Source organism: Carettochelys insculpta, chromosome 1 (assembly GCF_033958435.1).
Source record: "Carettochelys insculpta isolate YL-2023 chromosome 1, ASM3395843v1, whole genome shotgun sequence".
Lineage (NCBI taxonomy): Eukaryota > Metazoa > Chordata > Testudines > Carettochelyidae > Carettochelys > Carettochelys insculpta.
The window spans coordinates 354086404-354104978 of NC_134137.1; the positions used below are offsets into that span (position 1 = coordinate 354086404).

General features: G+C 40.1%; 1 protein-coding gene across 3 annotated transcripts in view; it reads right to left on the reverse strand.

Annotated features, from left to right (window-relative positions):
• Nucleotides 1-18575, reverse strand: part of KMT2E (lysine methyltransferase 2E (inactive)) — a 113607-nt gene that overhangs the window by 64228 nt on the left and 30804 nt on the right. For all 3 annotated transcript variants that reach the window (XM_075016695.1, XM_075016677.1, XM_075016686.1), the window contains 6 exons: nt 14409-14523; nt 12364-12593; nt 7600-7680; nt 6117-6175; nt 4367-4539; nt 2582-2620 (listed from right to left, as the gene is read on the reverse strand). In XM_075016695.1, coding sequence (XP_074872796.1) covers nt 2582-2620; nt 4367-4539; nt 6117-6175; nt 7600-7680; nt 12364-12593; nt 14409-14523 — 697 coding nt within the window. The remainder of the gene's footprint in view (nt 1-2581; nt 2621-4366; nt 4540-6116; nt 6176-7599; nt 7681-12363; nt 12594-14408; nt 14524-18575) is intronic.

Here is an 18575-nt window from a genome sequence, read left to right on the forward strand (position 1 = left end):
TGGCAATGATACACACCACCGCTTGAAATACACCACAATGGTGAGAAATGTCGGCTGCCTGTTCATTTCTGATGTGCTTTAATCACATCTATTTTTACAGCAAGACTCACACTAACACGTTGCCCCTTGCAAATACCACTGAACTTTGCACCAACACTTGATTTCCCAGTCATGGTTAAAGGATTACACACATACAAAGGCTTGCGGTGTGATGTCATGGCACAATACAGCAGGGATACCCAAAGTATGGTGGCATGGCCCCTTGGGAGGGCATGAAATATTTCATGGGGGCATGGCAAAGTCTCGTTCCCTCAAGCCACAGTGTCAGTAACTGGGCAAAAAGCTGGCTCTGCAGGAGGGAATGTAGGCAAGACACGCGCCCCAGCCATTCTCCCTTGCAGTGGGACAGCACATACACACAGCCACCTCCCTTCAACCCAGCATGCAGCCTGCTCCTGTGTTTCCTCTCCCTGCACACCAAGAGAACACTGCATACCGCTGTCTCTCTTGAGCCTGGCACACAGCCTGCCCCTGCCTCCTACGTTGCTGCCTGGCTGCACTGTGGTACAGTACAGTACAGTACCTGTACAGGTTGTACCTCTTATCTGGCATCCTCAGGACCTGGTCTGAGCCAGAGAAGAGAATTTTCCAAACAAGGGAAAGTCATCTTCCCGCCGCTCCCGCATCTGGATCCTGACTGATCGCAGGTCCTGGCAGCCAGGTCCCAGCAGCCACCATCCACCGTGGCTCACCACCACCCACAAATCGAGGCAGCCTGCAACTATTCACAGTCACCATCCCAGCTCCCCACTGCCCAGCCTCCTGAAGCTCTCTGCCAGTTCCCTCGGCTCCCCACCAGTTCCCCCCAGTTCCCTGCCGGCTCCCCACACCCTCATGACTCTCCAGCTACCCACCAGCTCCCCTGATTCCTCACAGCTTCCCACAGCTCCCTTCCAGTCCCCTCTGATTCCTTGCAGCTCCCTGCCAGTCCCCCATGACTTCAGGGCTCATTTCTAGGTCCCCTGAACTACAGCACCTTCCGCCCAGCCATCACCAAACTCAGCTACGTTCCTGGCTTTTGGTCCCTTGGCCCCCAAACAATGTAAGTGTGGATCAGTGCGACTTACAATGAATTTACTTCCATGAGTTAACGACATATGCAAAATGACTTAGGGAGGCGATTTATAACAAGGACCCCCTGTAGTTCAGTTCATCCATCATGGTGCATTTTGCAGTGGATAAGACAGCACGTGAACCCTTTCTAAGAAGTGATATTATAACGTAGGTCATGGAACTAGGCAATGAAACTCCCCACCAATGAAACTGCTTTTCCAATTTTATTCACTTGCAGTATCATTTGTCACAGCGGTAAACAGAACATGATTTTTAAGTTGTCTGTGCTTTTTTGTATGTTTATACTAACCAGGGTGAATAGTTCTTTGAGCCTAACCTATGAAGAGAACAGGGGAAGAATTCTGTTGTTCTAATTCACACGATGGGGATATTTAGAAGTCTTCCAAGACAAAATAGGTTTTAAGACAAAACTGTCAAAACAATCTCACAGTTGACATCCCAGATCACTGACTGACTTGTTAGAGGCATGGGAAATAATTCTTCAGGCTGTTTCTTTGAAATTCTCGTCCATCTTTTGAAATTTTGTGTTTTTATGAAGGAAAGAAAATCCTAGGACAATAGTATTGTCTGTGCTTGCAGAGTACGTGCCAACTGGAAAACAAATTGGTCATTGCATTAACAGGTGTGTTGTGAGCAAGACACAAGAAGTCATTCTTCCACTCTACTCTGCGCTGGTTAGGCCTCAGTTGGAGTACGGTGTCCAGTTCTGGGCACCACATTTCAAAAGAAGATGGAGAAATTGGAAAGGGTCCAGAAAAGAGCAACAAGAATGATCAAAAGACTAGAAAACATGACCTATGAAGAAAAGCTGAAAGAATTGGCCTTGTTTAGTTTGGAAAAAACAAGATTGAGGGTGGACATGATAGCGGTTTTCAGGTCTCTAAAAGGGTGTCACAAAGAGGAGGGAGAAAACTTGTTCTTCTTGGCCTCTGAGGACAGAAGCAGCATCAATGGGCTTAAACTGCAGCAAGTGAGGTTTGAGTTAGACATTAGGAAAAAGTTTGTAACTGTCAGGGTGGTCAAACACGGGAATAAATTGCCTGGGGAGATTGCAGAATCTCCATCTCTGGAGATATTTAAGAACAGGTTAGATAAATATCTATCAGGGATGGTCTAGACAGTACTTGGTCCTGCCATGAGGGCAGGGGGCTGGACTCGATGACCTCTCAAGGTCCCTTCCAGTCCTAGCATTCTATTTCTATGATTTTTCTAATATTCTTCATTAAAAAACACCAGAAAATATTTATGTTATAGTTATCCTACAAAAACGTATTTTAGCCTCCATACATGTTACGTAAGCTTATTATGAATATACACACCAATATATCAGGTGATAACATTTTTGTATAGTTTCTCATATAAACAAAAGCAAGATTAGTTAGCAGAAAGTTCAGAGTGCTACTGAAGTAACACCCATGTATATCTACAGTTATCTATTTACACTCACCTTAACTCTTGAAGATTTCCTAGATCCTTCACGAAAAGCCTAAAAAAAAAAATTGTCATTTTAAAATACTTAAGATTAACAAAAAAATATTTCTGAAGGAAAACGATCTTATTTTTGCTTTTCAAAAAAGGTAAATTAGTCACACAACTACCCTCATTAAAAAGCAGAAAGAAGGGAAGAGAATGACATTAAAAGGAAAGCCCCTTGTATTTTTTCATATTCTTGAAACATTACAGAAAATACGGCAATAAAAAATGAAATCCAAAGTTTTAAAGGCAGTAGTACTATGACAGCTGGTGTCATGAAAGCTTGCTTTTTTGGGGCACTACAACCTCACCTTGATGCCTCTATCACTGTGCCACTGATAGAACATTAACCTAGAATGCGCTCTGGGCATACAAAGGAAACCCATTAAATGGTGCACATGCTGGACAACCTATGGATACACATTATATGTCCTGTAAAATTATAGAATCTTTCTTCAAACACAGTATTTTCCATTAAGTTTGCCTTTTCAAATATCCTTTGCTTTACATGAGGAGGTAACACCTGCATTTCAGTTTATCATTTATCATTCAAGTGATATTTTAACAGCTGATCAGATATTTCTACAATTGCATTTGAAACTAGTTTCAAAAAATGAACTAGGAAGTGAATGATCTTTAATTGTTTCAAATGCCAGAACACCTCTTAACTACTGACATTCTGGTCTGCAGCTCACCTCTTAATATTTTGCTTGACTGTTAAGGGTTTTACTTTAACATGATCAGAAACAGATAATTTAAAAAAAACACAGAACAACAATTTCTGCATTTTGCTAGTATAAGTGTCTGACATAGTGAAATGTAAGACCCCAATTTTATATATTCATGATATCAATGTATTAATTCTATTGTAGTGATTCATATACGCAGTTAATTTTTTTTTAAATTTTCTTAATACACAATACTGTTATATTCTTAGATAAGAATTTTATTTAAAAATTATCACTGGAAGCATACGCCTACAGAAGTTACTGTCAGAATTGATGTCTGGACAAAATTTCTGTCAACAGATTGCATCTACACATAAAATTGGATCAATCTTTTGATCCGCTCATCAACAAAAGGACCATCGGAACATCTATGCTGTTTTTTCTTTTTGCCAACAGTTTCTGTCAACAAAACAAACTGTGTGTGTAGACACTCCACAAGTTTTGTCTACAAAGCCCCAGTTTTGCCTATAGAACTCTAGTGTAGACGTAGACCTACAAAATTGTACTTAAGTGGTAATCTTCTGGCAGTTTTTAACTGAACTGATACTGCAACTGAATGGAATGTCAAGACTTGTCATACAGAACTGATGCCACCAAACCAATCATTTCTGAATTTTACTAGCTCAAAGAGCACTATAAAAAAGATTTGCCCTTTATTAGCAGCTGTGGGAGGAAAAAAAAATGAGGGAGAAATAATCTAATGTGAAAGCATGAGGCAAAAAATGTCCATATACATTTACAAATAAACTTCATAAATCATCATATAAGTCTGTACATACTGGATACAAACATTGGTAACTTTTTAAATTTATCAACCAGTCTTTAAAGGAATTTCACTGTAAAGAACACTGGATAACCAGAAAAGAATGTGATGCGTTACTTTCCATGGATGACTGCTGCATTGCAATCTAGATTCAGGAAGTAAAAAAATACACCAACATGAGGCCTATGTGAAAAATGTTACATACCAGTAATTAATTCCATAACAAGAAAGCTATAAGAAGAAAAATTAAAATTTTAAGTTAACCTACCTTTTTACATTTTGCAAAGTTCTGTTCTTTCTCCCCACATTTTTTCCTTTTCTTGTCATTAACCTTAGTAACCCTTGTAGCAGTTAGAGTAATTGTAGTTGGTGTGTGTTGAAAAGCAGTATACAGTTCCACAGGAACTTCATCACCACTTTCTGTTGCACTTGTGTCCCCATCTATAAAGAACAAGAGAACATGCTGTAAAAAGAATCAGGTTTTCGGTAAATAAGTGCATTCCAACCTTTAAATTATTGCAAGTATCCACATGCAGAATCAGCAACGTGGCATGTGTGACAGGCATGTGTCTTTTGGTGTAAGAGACCATAAAAATCTATCCCAATACAGACAAGTTATAAAACTTTGAAAAATCTGAATTTGCACATGTCCAAAAGGAACTATAAGGTTGGTAGCCAGAGTCCTTGAAGATTCTGTGTGAAACGAACATATTTCAGTCCTGCTCAGCTGTAGTCTTTCTCACCAAAGACATCACCAGGTTCCTGTAGGTCATGCAGGGATATGATCACCTGAACTCTTTTTCCTGTATTCCGAACGACCTATACCCCCTGCAGTTACCTGAAGGAGGAAGTTGCCCGAGACTAGCAGGGCAAACACTGGGAGAGGGAGCCCACAAATGAACAAACTGTTAGAATATCACTGTAGATTACAAAAAACCACTCACTCTAGAACGGGGTTTCTTAAAGTATATTCCATGAAACACTGGTTTTCCATGAATAACTCACAGGTATGCTGTGAGTGTTTGGAAAAATATATGGATGGTACGTATTTTCTGTTATTAAAACCAAGAACAATGTTACTTCTTCATCCCTAGGATGCCTGATGTATTTTTCAAATTTACCTAATATAAGTACTGTTTCTTTTGGCTCTTAAAGCGCAAATATTTGTAATAAAAAAAAAGTGAGCACTGCACACTATGTATTCTGTGTTGCAAGGAATCAATATATTTAAAATGTAGAAAAACCCTGAAATATTTAAACATATGGTATCCTATTATTTAGCAGTGGGATTAATATTTTAAATTTTTGACAACCCTATGTAATATCTATATACTTTGACACATTGAAACAGTAGAAGTGGTGGCACAGTAGATTGAATGAGCGCATTCATCATTAAGAAGAAAATAGAGGGGTGCCAGTCCACACTGCCTCTTATATTGTTTGAAGTACAAGGAGTGCATCAGCTTACATGCAGCTTACTAAAAATCTCTGAACGAAGATGAATAGTGTGAGTGCAGACCCACGCATGGAACACACATGGAGATCACTCGAAGAAGAAGAAACTTATTTCTTAGAGTTTTACAACTGACTAGTATGTATATAAAAAAAATCTGTTTGATAAAATGAAATACGTTTAAAATGTTTGATTCTATTCCAGATTTTATATGCAAAAATACTAATTACAAAGCACGTGAAAGGCTGCAAATTGAGTATCTCTGAAAATATTCTCAGGGTCTTTACGGTTCATTGAAAGAGCAAACGAGGGGTCCTGTGGCACCTTACAGACTAACAGAAATGTACGAGCATAAGCTTTCGTGGGCAAAGACCCACTTCGAAGTGGGTCTTTGCCCATGAAAGCTTATGCTCGTACATTTCTGTTAGTCTGTAAGGTGCCACAGGACCCCTCGTTGCTTTGCAGATCCAGACTAACATGGCTACCCCTCTGATACAGTTCATTGAAATACTCAGTGTATATAAAACACACTTTATTAAATGTCTGAAATTTTCTTTTTACGCACCTGACATATTTTCCCTTTTTCTTCGCTGCAGCAGCACAGCCCTTTCTTTATCTAAACTCCTGCATAAAAAGGTAACAGTTTAATCAACTCTACAGAATAGTTCTCAGTGGTTGAACAAATGTATGAAATAGAGCTAAAATATTAAACTACTACGATTATTAGTACACACATTTATTCTGTAATGGTCATTCAGCAGGTATATACTGTGATATATTTAAAAATGTAGCTGGTTCACTATTCTATTATGCAATATATGATTTGTGCAAAATAGTATCCAAAGCATCAGTCTCATCTAACTCAATTAAAAAGGCAGAAAATGTATCCATATTTAACAGAGCTTCTAAATTGGTCCACAGAATTATAGACCAATAAGCGTTCCATCTTCAAAACGGGAAATTGATTGAAAACAATTAAAATGGAATAACCACAACACCTGGAAGATAATGATATGATACGGTTCAATCAGCGCAGTTTTGGCAAAGGAAAACCAGGTCTCACTAATCAAAATGCTTTGAGCATGTTATTAATATAGTGGAGAAAGCAGAACCACTAGCTACAACTTATTTCTAGGGGTTTTTGACAAGGTCCCTCAACAAAAACTGAAGACACTAAAATGCAAAGGAGGTCAAAACACTTTCTTAAGCATTTCAGAAATGCAAAGTCTGGTTTTCCATGGTTTTGCTGAAGAACCACTAGGTCTAACTGTACGTTTATTGTAAACTCTACTAATTAATCTGGTGGCGGTGGTGGTGGTGAATTTTAAGGCATACATAAAAATTTAGTCAGTCATAAAAATGAATAGGTGTTAACAAGTTTATATAGCTAAACTTAGGGGAAGGGTAGTATGAAAAGAGGCCCTCGAGAAGAAATGACAGTGCTCAGCTTATGAAGGGATGGACTACATATTCTATTGTTTGCACTCGATACTCTAGAAAGGGTGGTTTGTCATGACTTGGCTGGAGGGTTACATCATCTTAGCAGCCAACCATGGTGGGACAACTATAACATCTAACAAGTCCAGAATTCTATCAGGTAGGTCCCCGTTACATTTCAAGATCAACCTTGGGAAAGACAGTTCTAAAATTTGGTATCCTCCAGTTAATCAATATAATTTCATTTGTTACCAATTGTTAGATTTATGCCATCTCATCCTATTGACTTCTTACCCTTTGATTTATCAAATGAAGCAAAGGATTAACAGTGGATGAGGTATCTAAGTTTTTTTTTCCAGATGATCTAGCAACAGATCCAATTCTCCTTCAAGTTTTCTGCTTAATACTCGAGAATTTTAATGGTCAAAACACGTTTTGTATGCTTTTCATAACACAGAAACCTGCTTCCTACTTTGATAAATTAATTTTTAATAAAGTTAGCATATTTTAAAGACATATTTTTATATTCTCTAAATAACGTAGGTTACAGTTTAAATTGCACACACACACACCCCTCCTCTGCCCCCATTATTAAGCCATTTGGTACTCACCTCGGTTGACAACGTTCACATAGATATACATCAGGAATATGCTGCCTGTCGATCCCCATGCAGTCAATGTGCTGCCAAACACTAGGGGAAGGGGGGGGGGAGAAAATTCCATGTATATAATAATCTGAAATGAATTAATTTAAGATTTTAAGACTGACACTTCATTAGTGACTGTGGCACCTGTGTTCCTGTAAGCTGTGCATTTCTGCAGCCACTCAGGAAAAATTCAAAATGCCTCCCACATCTAGGGTTGTGTTTGTGCTGGTAGTACACAGTCCCATATGCCTTGCTGCACATAAAAATGTATTCCTCATGGAAGCAAAACATGCACACATGGATGGAAAAAATAAGAGAAATCACTACTTAACTGATTCTTCAAGATGTGATGCAGACATCTATTCCACTTTATGTATGTGCACACGCAGGCCACTGGACCCGAAGAATTTTACCTAGCCATACCCAGAAGGGCTCATCACTTGTTCCACAGGGCCACAGCCTCTCCCCAGGCTCTATAAGATAGTAGGGGCCCCAATTCCCTCTCCTGCTCCCCCCCAATTTCCTTCGCAATGAATGCCCACAAACTAGTGCCTTGTCTACACTATCAAGTTTTGGTGACTAACCCTACTTCGCCCCCTAAAAGTCAACAAAAATGTCACCACTTGCTCCCTCTTACAAAGAGAACACGCTGTGTCAGAGGCACCATTGACACTAACAGACATTTTGGAGCATAAGCTTTCATGGGCAAAGACCTGGTTCATCAGATACATGAGCCAGCTGATGAAGCAGGTCTTTGCCCACGAAAGCTTATGCTCCAAAATATCTGTTAGTCTATAAGGCGCAAGGGGATTTCTTGTTGTATTTGAAAACACAGACTAACACAGCTACCTCTCTGATACTTGTCACTATTGACACTGTGAGCAACACACTGTGGATGTGTATTCCAAATTGCAGTGTTGTGGGAAGGCACTTCATATTTTGGGATTCTCTTCCGAGTTTTCCCACAGCCTCCTCAGCTGCCAAGAGCAGCACCATGAGTAGCGCTGTGAGCTTTCCATGTTACAGAATGTGAAAGCAGCACAACAGTCTGCCTTCTCCCCACTTTCATTCCTCCCAACCCCAACTCCCCCTTCCACCCCCCCACAGCAGCAGCAGTCTAGTGCAGGATATAACAGGAGCACTCTAATGACTTCATCTTAAAGCAGCACACTCAGCTGTTGGATACTTCCTTGAGCTTTAGAAGTGAGGGGCACATTCAGCAGAGCAGCTGAGATGAAAACACTGATCAGAGCGACTGGAGAAGGAATTGTGGGATACTGGTGGAAACCAATTCTGTTGACAAAACGAACAGCGACGTCTACACTAGCTTTTTGTCACCAATAAAAAAAATGCGTCTCATGGAAGAGAATTTTTTTTTGTTGCTGAAACTGGGTATTTTTCCCAACAAAAGTCACATTCCAGTGTGAGACCAGTTTTTGGCACCAAATTTGGTAGCACAGACAAGGTCTGAATTACACTGCAAATGACGCAGAATACACATCTGCACCACATCTCAAAAGAACCACGGTTACATTAAGTGATGGTTTCTTCAAATAGGTAGTCATATATTCTACTTAGGTGACTCAAAACCAGCGAGAAGCAGGGTTTGGAGTCTTTCTAAATATGGACTGCCTTACCAAAATTTACATATGCCCCAAAAGAGGTGGTAAAAACATAATGGCTTATAAATGTATGGATGAATCACCATGTAGCAGCCTTGAAAATGTCCAGTACTAAGATGTCACTAAGAAACTCTGCTGACACTGCTTTAGCTCTCACAGCTGCTGTGGAGGCATAGCTGAAGCTACTTCATATGCAGTCTTTGATACAGATTATTATTCATTTAGGGTTTGTCCACACTTACTCCTTGAATTGATGCTACAACACTCAATCCACAGGCTGATTTATCATGTATGCTTAGACACAACAAATCAATCTGAGGCAGAACTCCACCATAACAAGAAGAGTAGCCGGCAACAATGGGACAGCAGCCACTGCCCCCACCCGCCCCGGCCTTACTGCCTGAAAGATGCCACAGTGAGTATGTTGACTTCAGCTATGCTATTTGTGTAGCTGAAGCAGATCAACAGCACCAAGTAGTGTAGATAAGGCCCTGGAGACAGCTTGCAATAGGAGTGCTTAATACTTCATGCATTCTGCATATAAATCAAGAAGGCAAGGCAAAGCATGAAATGGTTTAATACTGTCCAGACAGAAGGCTAGACTCTGCCTGTCATCAAGTGTATGGAGATACTGTTCTTCTAGAGATGAATGTGACTTGTTAGAGAACACAGAAAAATATACTGCCTGATTCAAATGCAACTGAGAAATAAACTTTACAACTACATCAAAAAATCTGTCTAAGTCACTGCACTTAGAAAACTGTGTATATGGCAGCTCTACCATCAGAGCCTGCAACTTATATCTTCTTTGGGATGTTATTGCTACCAAGAATGCAGTTTTCAGCCACAAAGATGGATACAGACCAGATGTCACAGGCTTGAAAAGAGGTATGATTAAAGCCATTAAGACCACATTTAGTTCCCATAGAAGAGCCAGCCCTCAGACTGTAGAATGCAGACATAGGAGTCCTTTTAAGAAACTTGGTACCGTATTAGTGAAGTCCAATCTTCCCTGAACAGCAGAATGAAACAATAGTACAGCCAGAAGCACTTTTAATTAAGCACAAGTCTTGACAACTGAGAGTATAATGGTACTCCAAGATACCCCGGGTAGAAACCAGCATCAGTTGAATTCCATGGGCCAGTGACCACATGAAAAACAGCTTACATTTCACTGACCAGGCCACTGTGATAGAGAACTTTCTAATTCTGAATAGGACCTTCTCTAGACAGATGTCAAACACTGCTCTGCCTCGCTTAGCAATGAAGCAGCTATAGTATGTAATGCAGAGAACTGAGCATGAGATACAATGGGTGACTATGATCCTGTATGAGTAGGCCAAATTGGAGAGCAAGGGGCATGGAAGGCTGAACTGATAGGTAAAGAAAACCACAGAAATAGCACTGCCTCAGCCACACTGAGCAAATGAGAATGAACTTGGCCTCAAACTGAAGATAAATCAAAATGACCTCTGGGGATAATTTGGATTGGGGAAAATTGCACAGTAGAGCCAAGTGCCAGTTGAGACAGAAAGAGCTGGACAAGAGTCCAGACTAAGGCCCTCTTGAGAGCAGATAACATTTTCTGTTGGCTGCCATGGCAAACAAGCCGGCTGTCAGAATTCCCTGAGATGCAAACATGACCCAGAGGATACTTGTCCAGGCCACTCAAGATTCAGGAAAAAAGAATTCCCGACAAGGTATTCGACAAGATGACTCCTGGCAAGTGTAGAACTGCCACAACCTGATTACCTTGTGGCAGAGCATCCTGGAGTATGCGTCCCATTTCTCTTTCATTTAATACATTGTAGTGGTACTACCAGTAAATATGTGTACTACTGGGACAGTGCAGAGAAGAATGGCATGAACTGTAGATGGCACTAAATTCCACCATGTTGACATGCAGTGAGGACTCCAGCTCTAACCACTGACCTTGTTAGGTGAACTTCCCAGCCCATTACAGAGGCAATGGCGACAGCAGACCAAGTTGGTAAAGGCTTCATGAAGAGAACACCCCAGAGAATGTTCTCTGGACCACATCCCCCCTACAAGTAGTCCATGCACAACTGAGGAACACAACTCAATCTGTCCATAGGCTGAAGTTAGATGATAAACCACCCTGAGACATCTCTGTAGGAGGTGAAGGCACAACCTTGCAAACTGAGCCATCTGTTGGCTTGTGTCCCAAGAGCTCAAGGCACATCCCCCAACTGTGGTACAAGGCTTAGACTGCAGACTGAAGCAAAAAGTGGTGAATTGCCTGGAAACAGTTAGCAAAAATGCTTCTGAATTTGCTGAGTCTATTAGGGCCCAATGAACTTGATTTTCTGAGTAGGAACCAAAGTTGAAACCCCATTGTATAGGATGAGACCCAAATGGCTAAGCATGCACAGTATAGTGTCAATATGAGAAACAGCTTCCTCTCTGGACTTGACCCCTTAGTAACCAGTCATCGAGAAATAGGAAGATATGGATTCCCTTTTTCCTGAGATATGCCATCAAAATGATCATGCACTGCGTCTGTTCAGTGAATGATCTGCAAATCAAACATCACTATTTGATGGAGTCCTTAGCTAGGCATAAAAAGCACCACATATTGGGATCACTACTGGGAATCACCACCTCTCCGCCACGACACACGTTTAAAACTTGGTGAAAAATCAGCACCCAAGAAATACTTAAACTACAGCTAAGTAACATTTACGATAAGGGTACTAAACTATATGCAACTAGAATAAGCTACTAAAAATAGAGGGATTGAGAGATGAAAGCCACACCCAACTTTGACTTCAACCACAGGTGGTAAGAGGGAAAGGATGAGGTCCAGGCAGCCCCCTCTCATATAACCAGCGGAGAGACTATAGCCACACTGTGCAAGCACAGTCTCTCTATGGACACTGCTACGCAAAATCCTCCAGCTCCATTCTGCTGGGCACGTGCATATCAAAGTTGAACTTATAATGCACTCGTTTTGATGGTGGTTCCCCACCTTACAATTGAATATAGTCTAAAAGTAGTAATTTTAAGAGTGCTTATTTCTACAGTTTGATTAAAAACAAAAATATGTACATGTATTAACATCTTAATTCATATAAAGATATTTTACCTGCATTTGTCACAACAGATCATGTATCCATCATCATGGGTAAAACCACAAATGCACCTGGTAATATCAGTTCCATAGCTTCCATCCTCTGATGTGCTGATGGTAGTAGCACTAGAAGTTTCATCAAAATTGGGAGTGGTAAATATGCCTACTTCATTCTTGCTGATAAGAACTGATGGAGGAGGAGATGCTGGAGGTGTTGGCGGAGGACGAGCACCATAATTATGGTCCTGAATGATTTTTTGAAAAACTCAGTTATGACACAGAACTGCACAGCAACCAATTTCCATTTTCAAACCCCCTCAAAAGGATTCCCTCACCCACTTTTGTTTGGAAGTCTGATTTCCAAACTCACAACCAGAATAAAACATTCAAAAACATAACTCCAAAATTTTGCTCCTATATCCACATTTAAGTATCTCCGGAATCACCTGCACACTACAAACACATTTATTCCAGAAGCTTCCTTTAAACTTTTTAAACTAAGGCCAGTTACGCAGATATCTAAAACCATATTTAACTTTACACAAAAGAAAAGGGAGATAAATCAACATGCTTATTTTTCAGGTTGCTTTATGTATCAATATCGTATTCTAGGAAAACTGTTTCTTAAACTTTGAGACCATGGAACATCAAGCAATAATATTTTAAATGTGGAACACTATGAAAAAAATTCTTCAAACTTGCTCTTTCCTTTAAAAAGAAAGAAAAAAAATGGGGGGTGGGGGAACTGACTGACATATTGAGATATTGCTGGTGTTTTGTTTCCAAATGCCTTTTAATTTTTGATGGAGACATAGCACCGTTAGAGAAAATCTCCAAGCAGAGAACAGCATTGCAGGCAATTGTCTTTATGTGTGAATCCAAACACTAGGTACAGAGGACGGTATTTTCTATATACAGTAGGGTCTCAACATTAGCGAGCATTCTGTGTCCAGAGCGCATGTGAATGTTGATTTCTGTGAATGGGGGAGGAGGGGGAAACCTTGGAGACCTGGGAAGTGGCAGCACAGGTGGTTCCTGGTCCAGAGTCCTGGGAAGCGGCAGCTGCCGGCACTCTGTGCCCTGGAGCTCCAGGGAAGCTGCAGCAGTCACTGGCCCCGAGGAAGAGAGGCCACTCCCAAATAACTGAGTTCATGAATATGGCACTTGCAAATGTCAAGAACCTACTGTACTGTTTTTTTCCCTTTTTGTTCTGGGGGAGATGTGTCACATAGTTGAGAAATAGAAATTTTTATGTTTACTTCACTTGTTGGTACTGGTTCCACAGCAGTGGTATTTTCACTCACTTCTGGCTTTTTTTTTTTTTTTTAAAAAAAGAAATGTACCTTACTCTGTTTGTTCATATCAGTGAACATAATTCCATAAATCATCACATGCCACACATACATTGGCTGACATCAAGCAGCTGACTGACAGTGCTACCACCACACTGGTGTAGCATATACACATTGTTGCTAACTGCTACCTCACCATTTAGATAAAAGAAGATTAGAGGAGAAGGGAGGCTAGCACAATGTTAATCAACCTTATCAGACTACTGCTCTCACAAGATGCAGAAATAAAATTATTTACTGTACAACTGTCAAATGGTTATTTATTGTAAAACTGAATTATTTTCCCAAATGTTCATGGCACACCTGTGAGCTGTTCTTGAAACGCTGGAGTTTTAAAGAACATCATTTGAGAAACACTTCCAGAAACATTAGCTGCACACACTAGATATTACTACTACTGCATCAGCATCAGTATTGAACACTGCAAATACAGACTCTATATACAATCACTCATTTGAGAAAACCTATGTTTATTCAAAAATAAAAGAACAAAAATGGAATGGAAAGTTTAAGATTCACAGTACTACAAAAAGAGTAAAGGAGCATTTAGCAGAACTCTTCACAAAAAATGCTTGTCTTTTTGTATATGTGACTTAAGTGAACCCCACTCCCTCTTCCCGCATACAATACGTAACTTTAAACGTGCCTCAAAATTATTTGATTAAAAAGAGTGGGAACCTCACACAAATACTCCAAGTTTTAACTTACCGCATAAGGCAAACCAATGTAACTGTGAGAGTGATGAGAACTGCTGGTATATAACTGGTGTGGATAACTGTTTGATTTTTCAACTACCACAGGGCTAGCTTCTACAGATTCTGGTCTGAAAAGCAAGATGTACACCATTAGGTACAATATTTCATATTTAATTTTACTTTTTAGAAGCTAAAAAGATCTATTTTCCTAAGAAGCAACCCCAAAAGAAGAATAGACGTATCACCAAAAAAATTTCTGCAACATCTGATAGATAGCTTAAATTTATCTGTTGAGATACAAGATCCTGATATAGGCATTAGCACCAAATAAAATCTGCAGCTGTTCAGACACCTTCGATATAACATGGTTTATTAGATCCTTTAGGTAAGGCTGTGCAACTACACATAATTGTATAAAGTGACTGAGAGAAACTGTATATTAGCATCATGTAAGAACAACAGAAGCAACAAGGAACAATATATATAAACCTACATAAGTCTATCAATATAGTCATATCATTATCCACAATGGATCCACAATGACATCTAGTGATAACATCAGTGCAGTGCCAGTAACCTCCTACAGAGATAATCCTGTGGTGCCAGATTCTAGAAGTTTTTGGTTGGGAACAAAGAACATGCACTACGAATTCAAAACAAAAATTGGAGGTAAAATTAAGCAGTACTACTACTGAAAAATATACTGCAAAAAAGGAATAAAAAAAGAAGGTAGCTTATGTCATGAGAGAAATCTGAAAAGGAAAAGAAATATTTATTGCCCTTTCACAGAAGTTATATAAATATTTCCATCTGAGGAGGAGACCTAGATTTTCTGGCCCTACTTCTAGATTTGACCAACACGTTAATTCAGATCTCATTATATATGGGGTGCATCTACACTAGCAACTAACTTCGAAGGTGCGAGCAGAGAGCCTACACGCATTCTCCCTTAAGCGCCTTCGAAGTTAGTTGCTAGTGTAGATGCACCCCATATATAATAAGATCTGAATTAACGTGTTGGTCAAATCTAGAAGTTAACTTTGAAGTAGGGTGTCCAATTTCGAAGCCCTTACTCTATTCCCGGGAATGGAGTAATGCCCTACTTTGAAGTTTAGCTTCAAAGTAGGGTGTGTACAGATGCTCAGCTTCAAAGTAAGAAACTTCCAAGTTCTTTTTCTAGTGTAGACACAGCCACTGGCAGTAACATATTACTTATCCATCATTAGAGCTATGGGGCTCCATAATATTTAGGCAAATTTCAAATGAACCAGGGGCACTCAGCAGAACCTCTACATGACAGCAAATCACTGCCAGGACTAGCCATGGCAAGATGCTGACTCGTAACCAACAAATAGCAATCTTAGTCTCAAACTATTCTAAGAAGTTCACAGAAGTTTCTCTTATTCCCAATAATCAAAATTTAAACAAATCTCTAACATACTGATAATCCAAAAGGACGTTAGTAATAACGTTTTAAAAATTACTTAACAAGACATGGATTTAGGGCACTTAAAGCTATTTTGGGATTTAAAAAAAAAAAAAAACACATTCATATTGTGCATATTTCTCTCTGGTTTTGTAATCACAAATTAGCAAGAGAAAATAGTGTGCACGCACATTCTTTTTGCCCTGCATCATGAAAAATAAAGAGTTCTACAAATTTAGTTTTGTTAGATGGATGCTCACTTTGTAAGTCATATTTCTGTATTATTTTAACCTTGTCTTACAAAACAGTCATTTCTTCACATCTTTGTGTGTGGGGTTTTCCCCTAAGAATAGGCAGGAAAAATCCCAGGCACATTGTATGTCCTCCATTATACAGGTCAAGAGAAGGCAATAATTTTTGATGGGGTTGGACCATTTGAAAATTTTGGTAAGTACTCAAGTACCACATTTTCTATAGAAGGGGTGTGGAGTCTAAGATGCAGGTTGGGTGCAGAAGAGGGTGTGAGGTTTAAGAGGGACTTTGGGTGAAGGAGGGGGTTGTGATCTGGGGTAGAGTATTGAGATGGAGGGTCCAGGAGGGAGAATGGGTGCAAGAGAGGATTCTGACCTGCTGAGGCATGAAGGAGTGGGATGCAGGGTCTGGCAGGGTAGTTGGGGTGCAGTACCAGAAGCAGGCTCTGTCCAGGAAGTGCTCACAAACAGTTCATGAATAGTTGAACTCTCAGGCAGGCTTCCATGCCTCCCAGCAGCCCCAGATGGCTGTTCCATGTGGCTCTGTGCTTCAGGGAAGGGCTCTGCACGCTGCCCCTACCCCAGCAAAATCTCTCAATTCATATAGACCAGGAACCAGACAGTGGGAGCTGAGAAACTGTGCTGCACTACCCCTGCCCCCAAAATATTCTCTCAGCTCCCACTGGTCAGTTTCCAGACAATAGGAGCAGAGAGATTTTGCATTGGCTGGCAGCAGCAAGCAAAAGTCTCCCCTCCAGCTGCAGACCAAATTAAATGGGCTGAATCTAGCCCACATCTTGCCCGCCCCGGGCTACATGACCACAGTAGTCCCTTCTAGTCTTTGCATCTATGATCATATTTATTTGTTTACTTTGTGTGTTTCAGAGAACTTTTCACTCTATGTATAGACATTTGGTTAGTCTGTTTGCCTTTATGCAAGCAGGTTTTCCCACACAGTAACAGGGAAGAAAAAAAGCTGGAATGTACAGCCACAAAAAATTACTAGGTGGCAGTAGGGTAAAGGAAGATTATAATAGCGTAGAATTTTCATAGACAGTAAATTCTTCAGTGCAGGACTGTCTACTGCTTTGTATATTCCACAGAACCAAGTCTATCATCAACACTACACAATCACTATATAAATATAGTAGTCCCTTGAGTTATCTGAGGGTTGTGTTACCACGCACCCTTGCATAACTTGAATTCTGTATAAGAAGTGGTGGTGTGGGGAGTGCTTTTTCCCCCCAGTGGAACACACGTTCTGTAGCCACAGAATCAGCAGGAGCACCTGGAGCTCCTTTTGAAAGGTGTTAAGTCCTGTGTGAGGGCAGTTGCGGAGGGATAAGACTGCCTGTGGGTTGAGGCTGTGGGAGGGGGCAGTGGAGTTGAGCTGGGACCATGTGGCCCTGTAGGGGGTTGAGCTGGAGCCGTGCAGCGAGTTTGAACTGGGGCCACGCGGGTCAGGTGGGAGCGAGATTTTTGAGACATGCTTAACTCGTGTTCATGTGAGTTAAGCCCATCTTGAAATCATGCATTTCAAGGGATTACTGTACTTGAAAATACTTAGATCACTGTTTTTCCAGAACTTCAACATCTACCTTTAAAACACAAACAGCAGATCTCCTCAGTCGCACACAGATATTTTTCTTTGTAAGTAATAACACACGAACAGAACATTTTTAAAGAACAGACTCTTGCTATTAGATAAATGTTGAGAATTGAAAAAAAAAAGTGTTAAGTGAGAATACAAACATTTTCTAGGTGGAAGATATTTATTCTCAACCTTTATTACAACATCCTTCTAGACCCTGACTGCCTGTTCATTTTAGGAAATGAGTGAGAAAAAAGGTTGTTCAGTAAAGAAACTAATGGGGCAGCACTGATCCTTGACCTTCTCCTACAGCATGAGAGCATTTATAGGGTAACCCTCCCCCACCTGGGAAGTAGAAATCTCCCATCTTCCCTAAGTTTATGAACCAATGATCTAAAAGCAAGAAAACAAATTTGAAGAGGTATGCTAACTCATTATTACCCACATAATGCCATGGTGAAGGTACAGTGTTTTCTGGCCAGAGTCATAAGTACTACTAAAATGGAAATAACAGAATGTTGAGGATGAGGACACTCAAATGTGGATGCACCAGGAGCTGGTATTTGCATGATACACACCAGCTAATTTTCCTGAATTTCCAGGCACATTCATATCTTCCTCTCCAAATTCAAAACAGCTGCTGTCCCCTTCCGCTGAGCTTTCTCCTAGCAGAATATTTCTAATACTTTTCGAAAATAAAAGATCTACTCTGTTTTCCATTAAATAGTGCATTTTTTTCCCCAGGAATTATTTGTCTCGTTTGTTTTCCCTAGTAACTGGAGAACTATTTGGTCTAACAATCTGAGTATCAAAACTCCCTGAGAAAAAATGTTTTTAATTTGCCATCTACATTTTAGTAAAGCTAAAGTTTATTAGCGAAGCATTTCTTAGGTACCATTATTGGGAGCCACA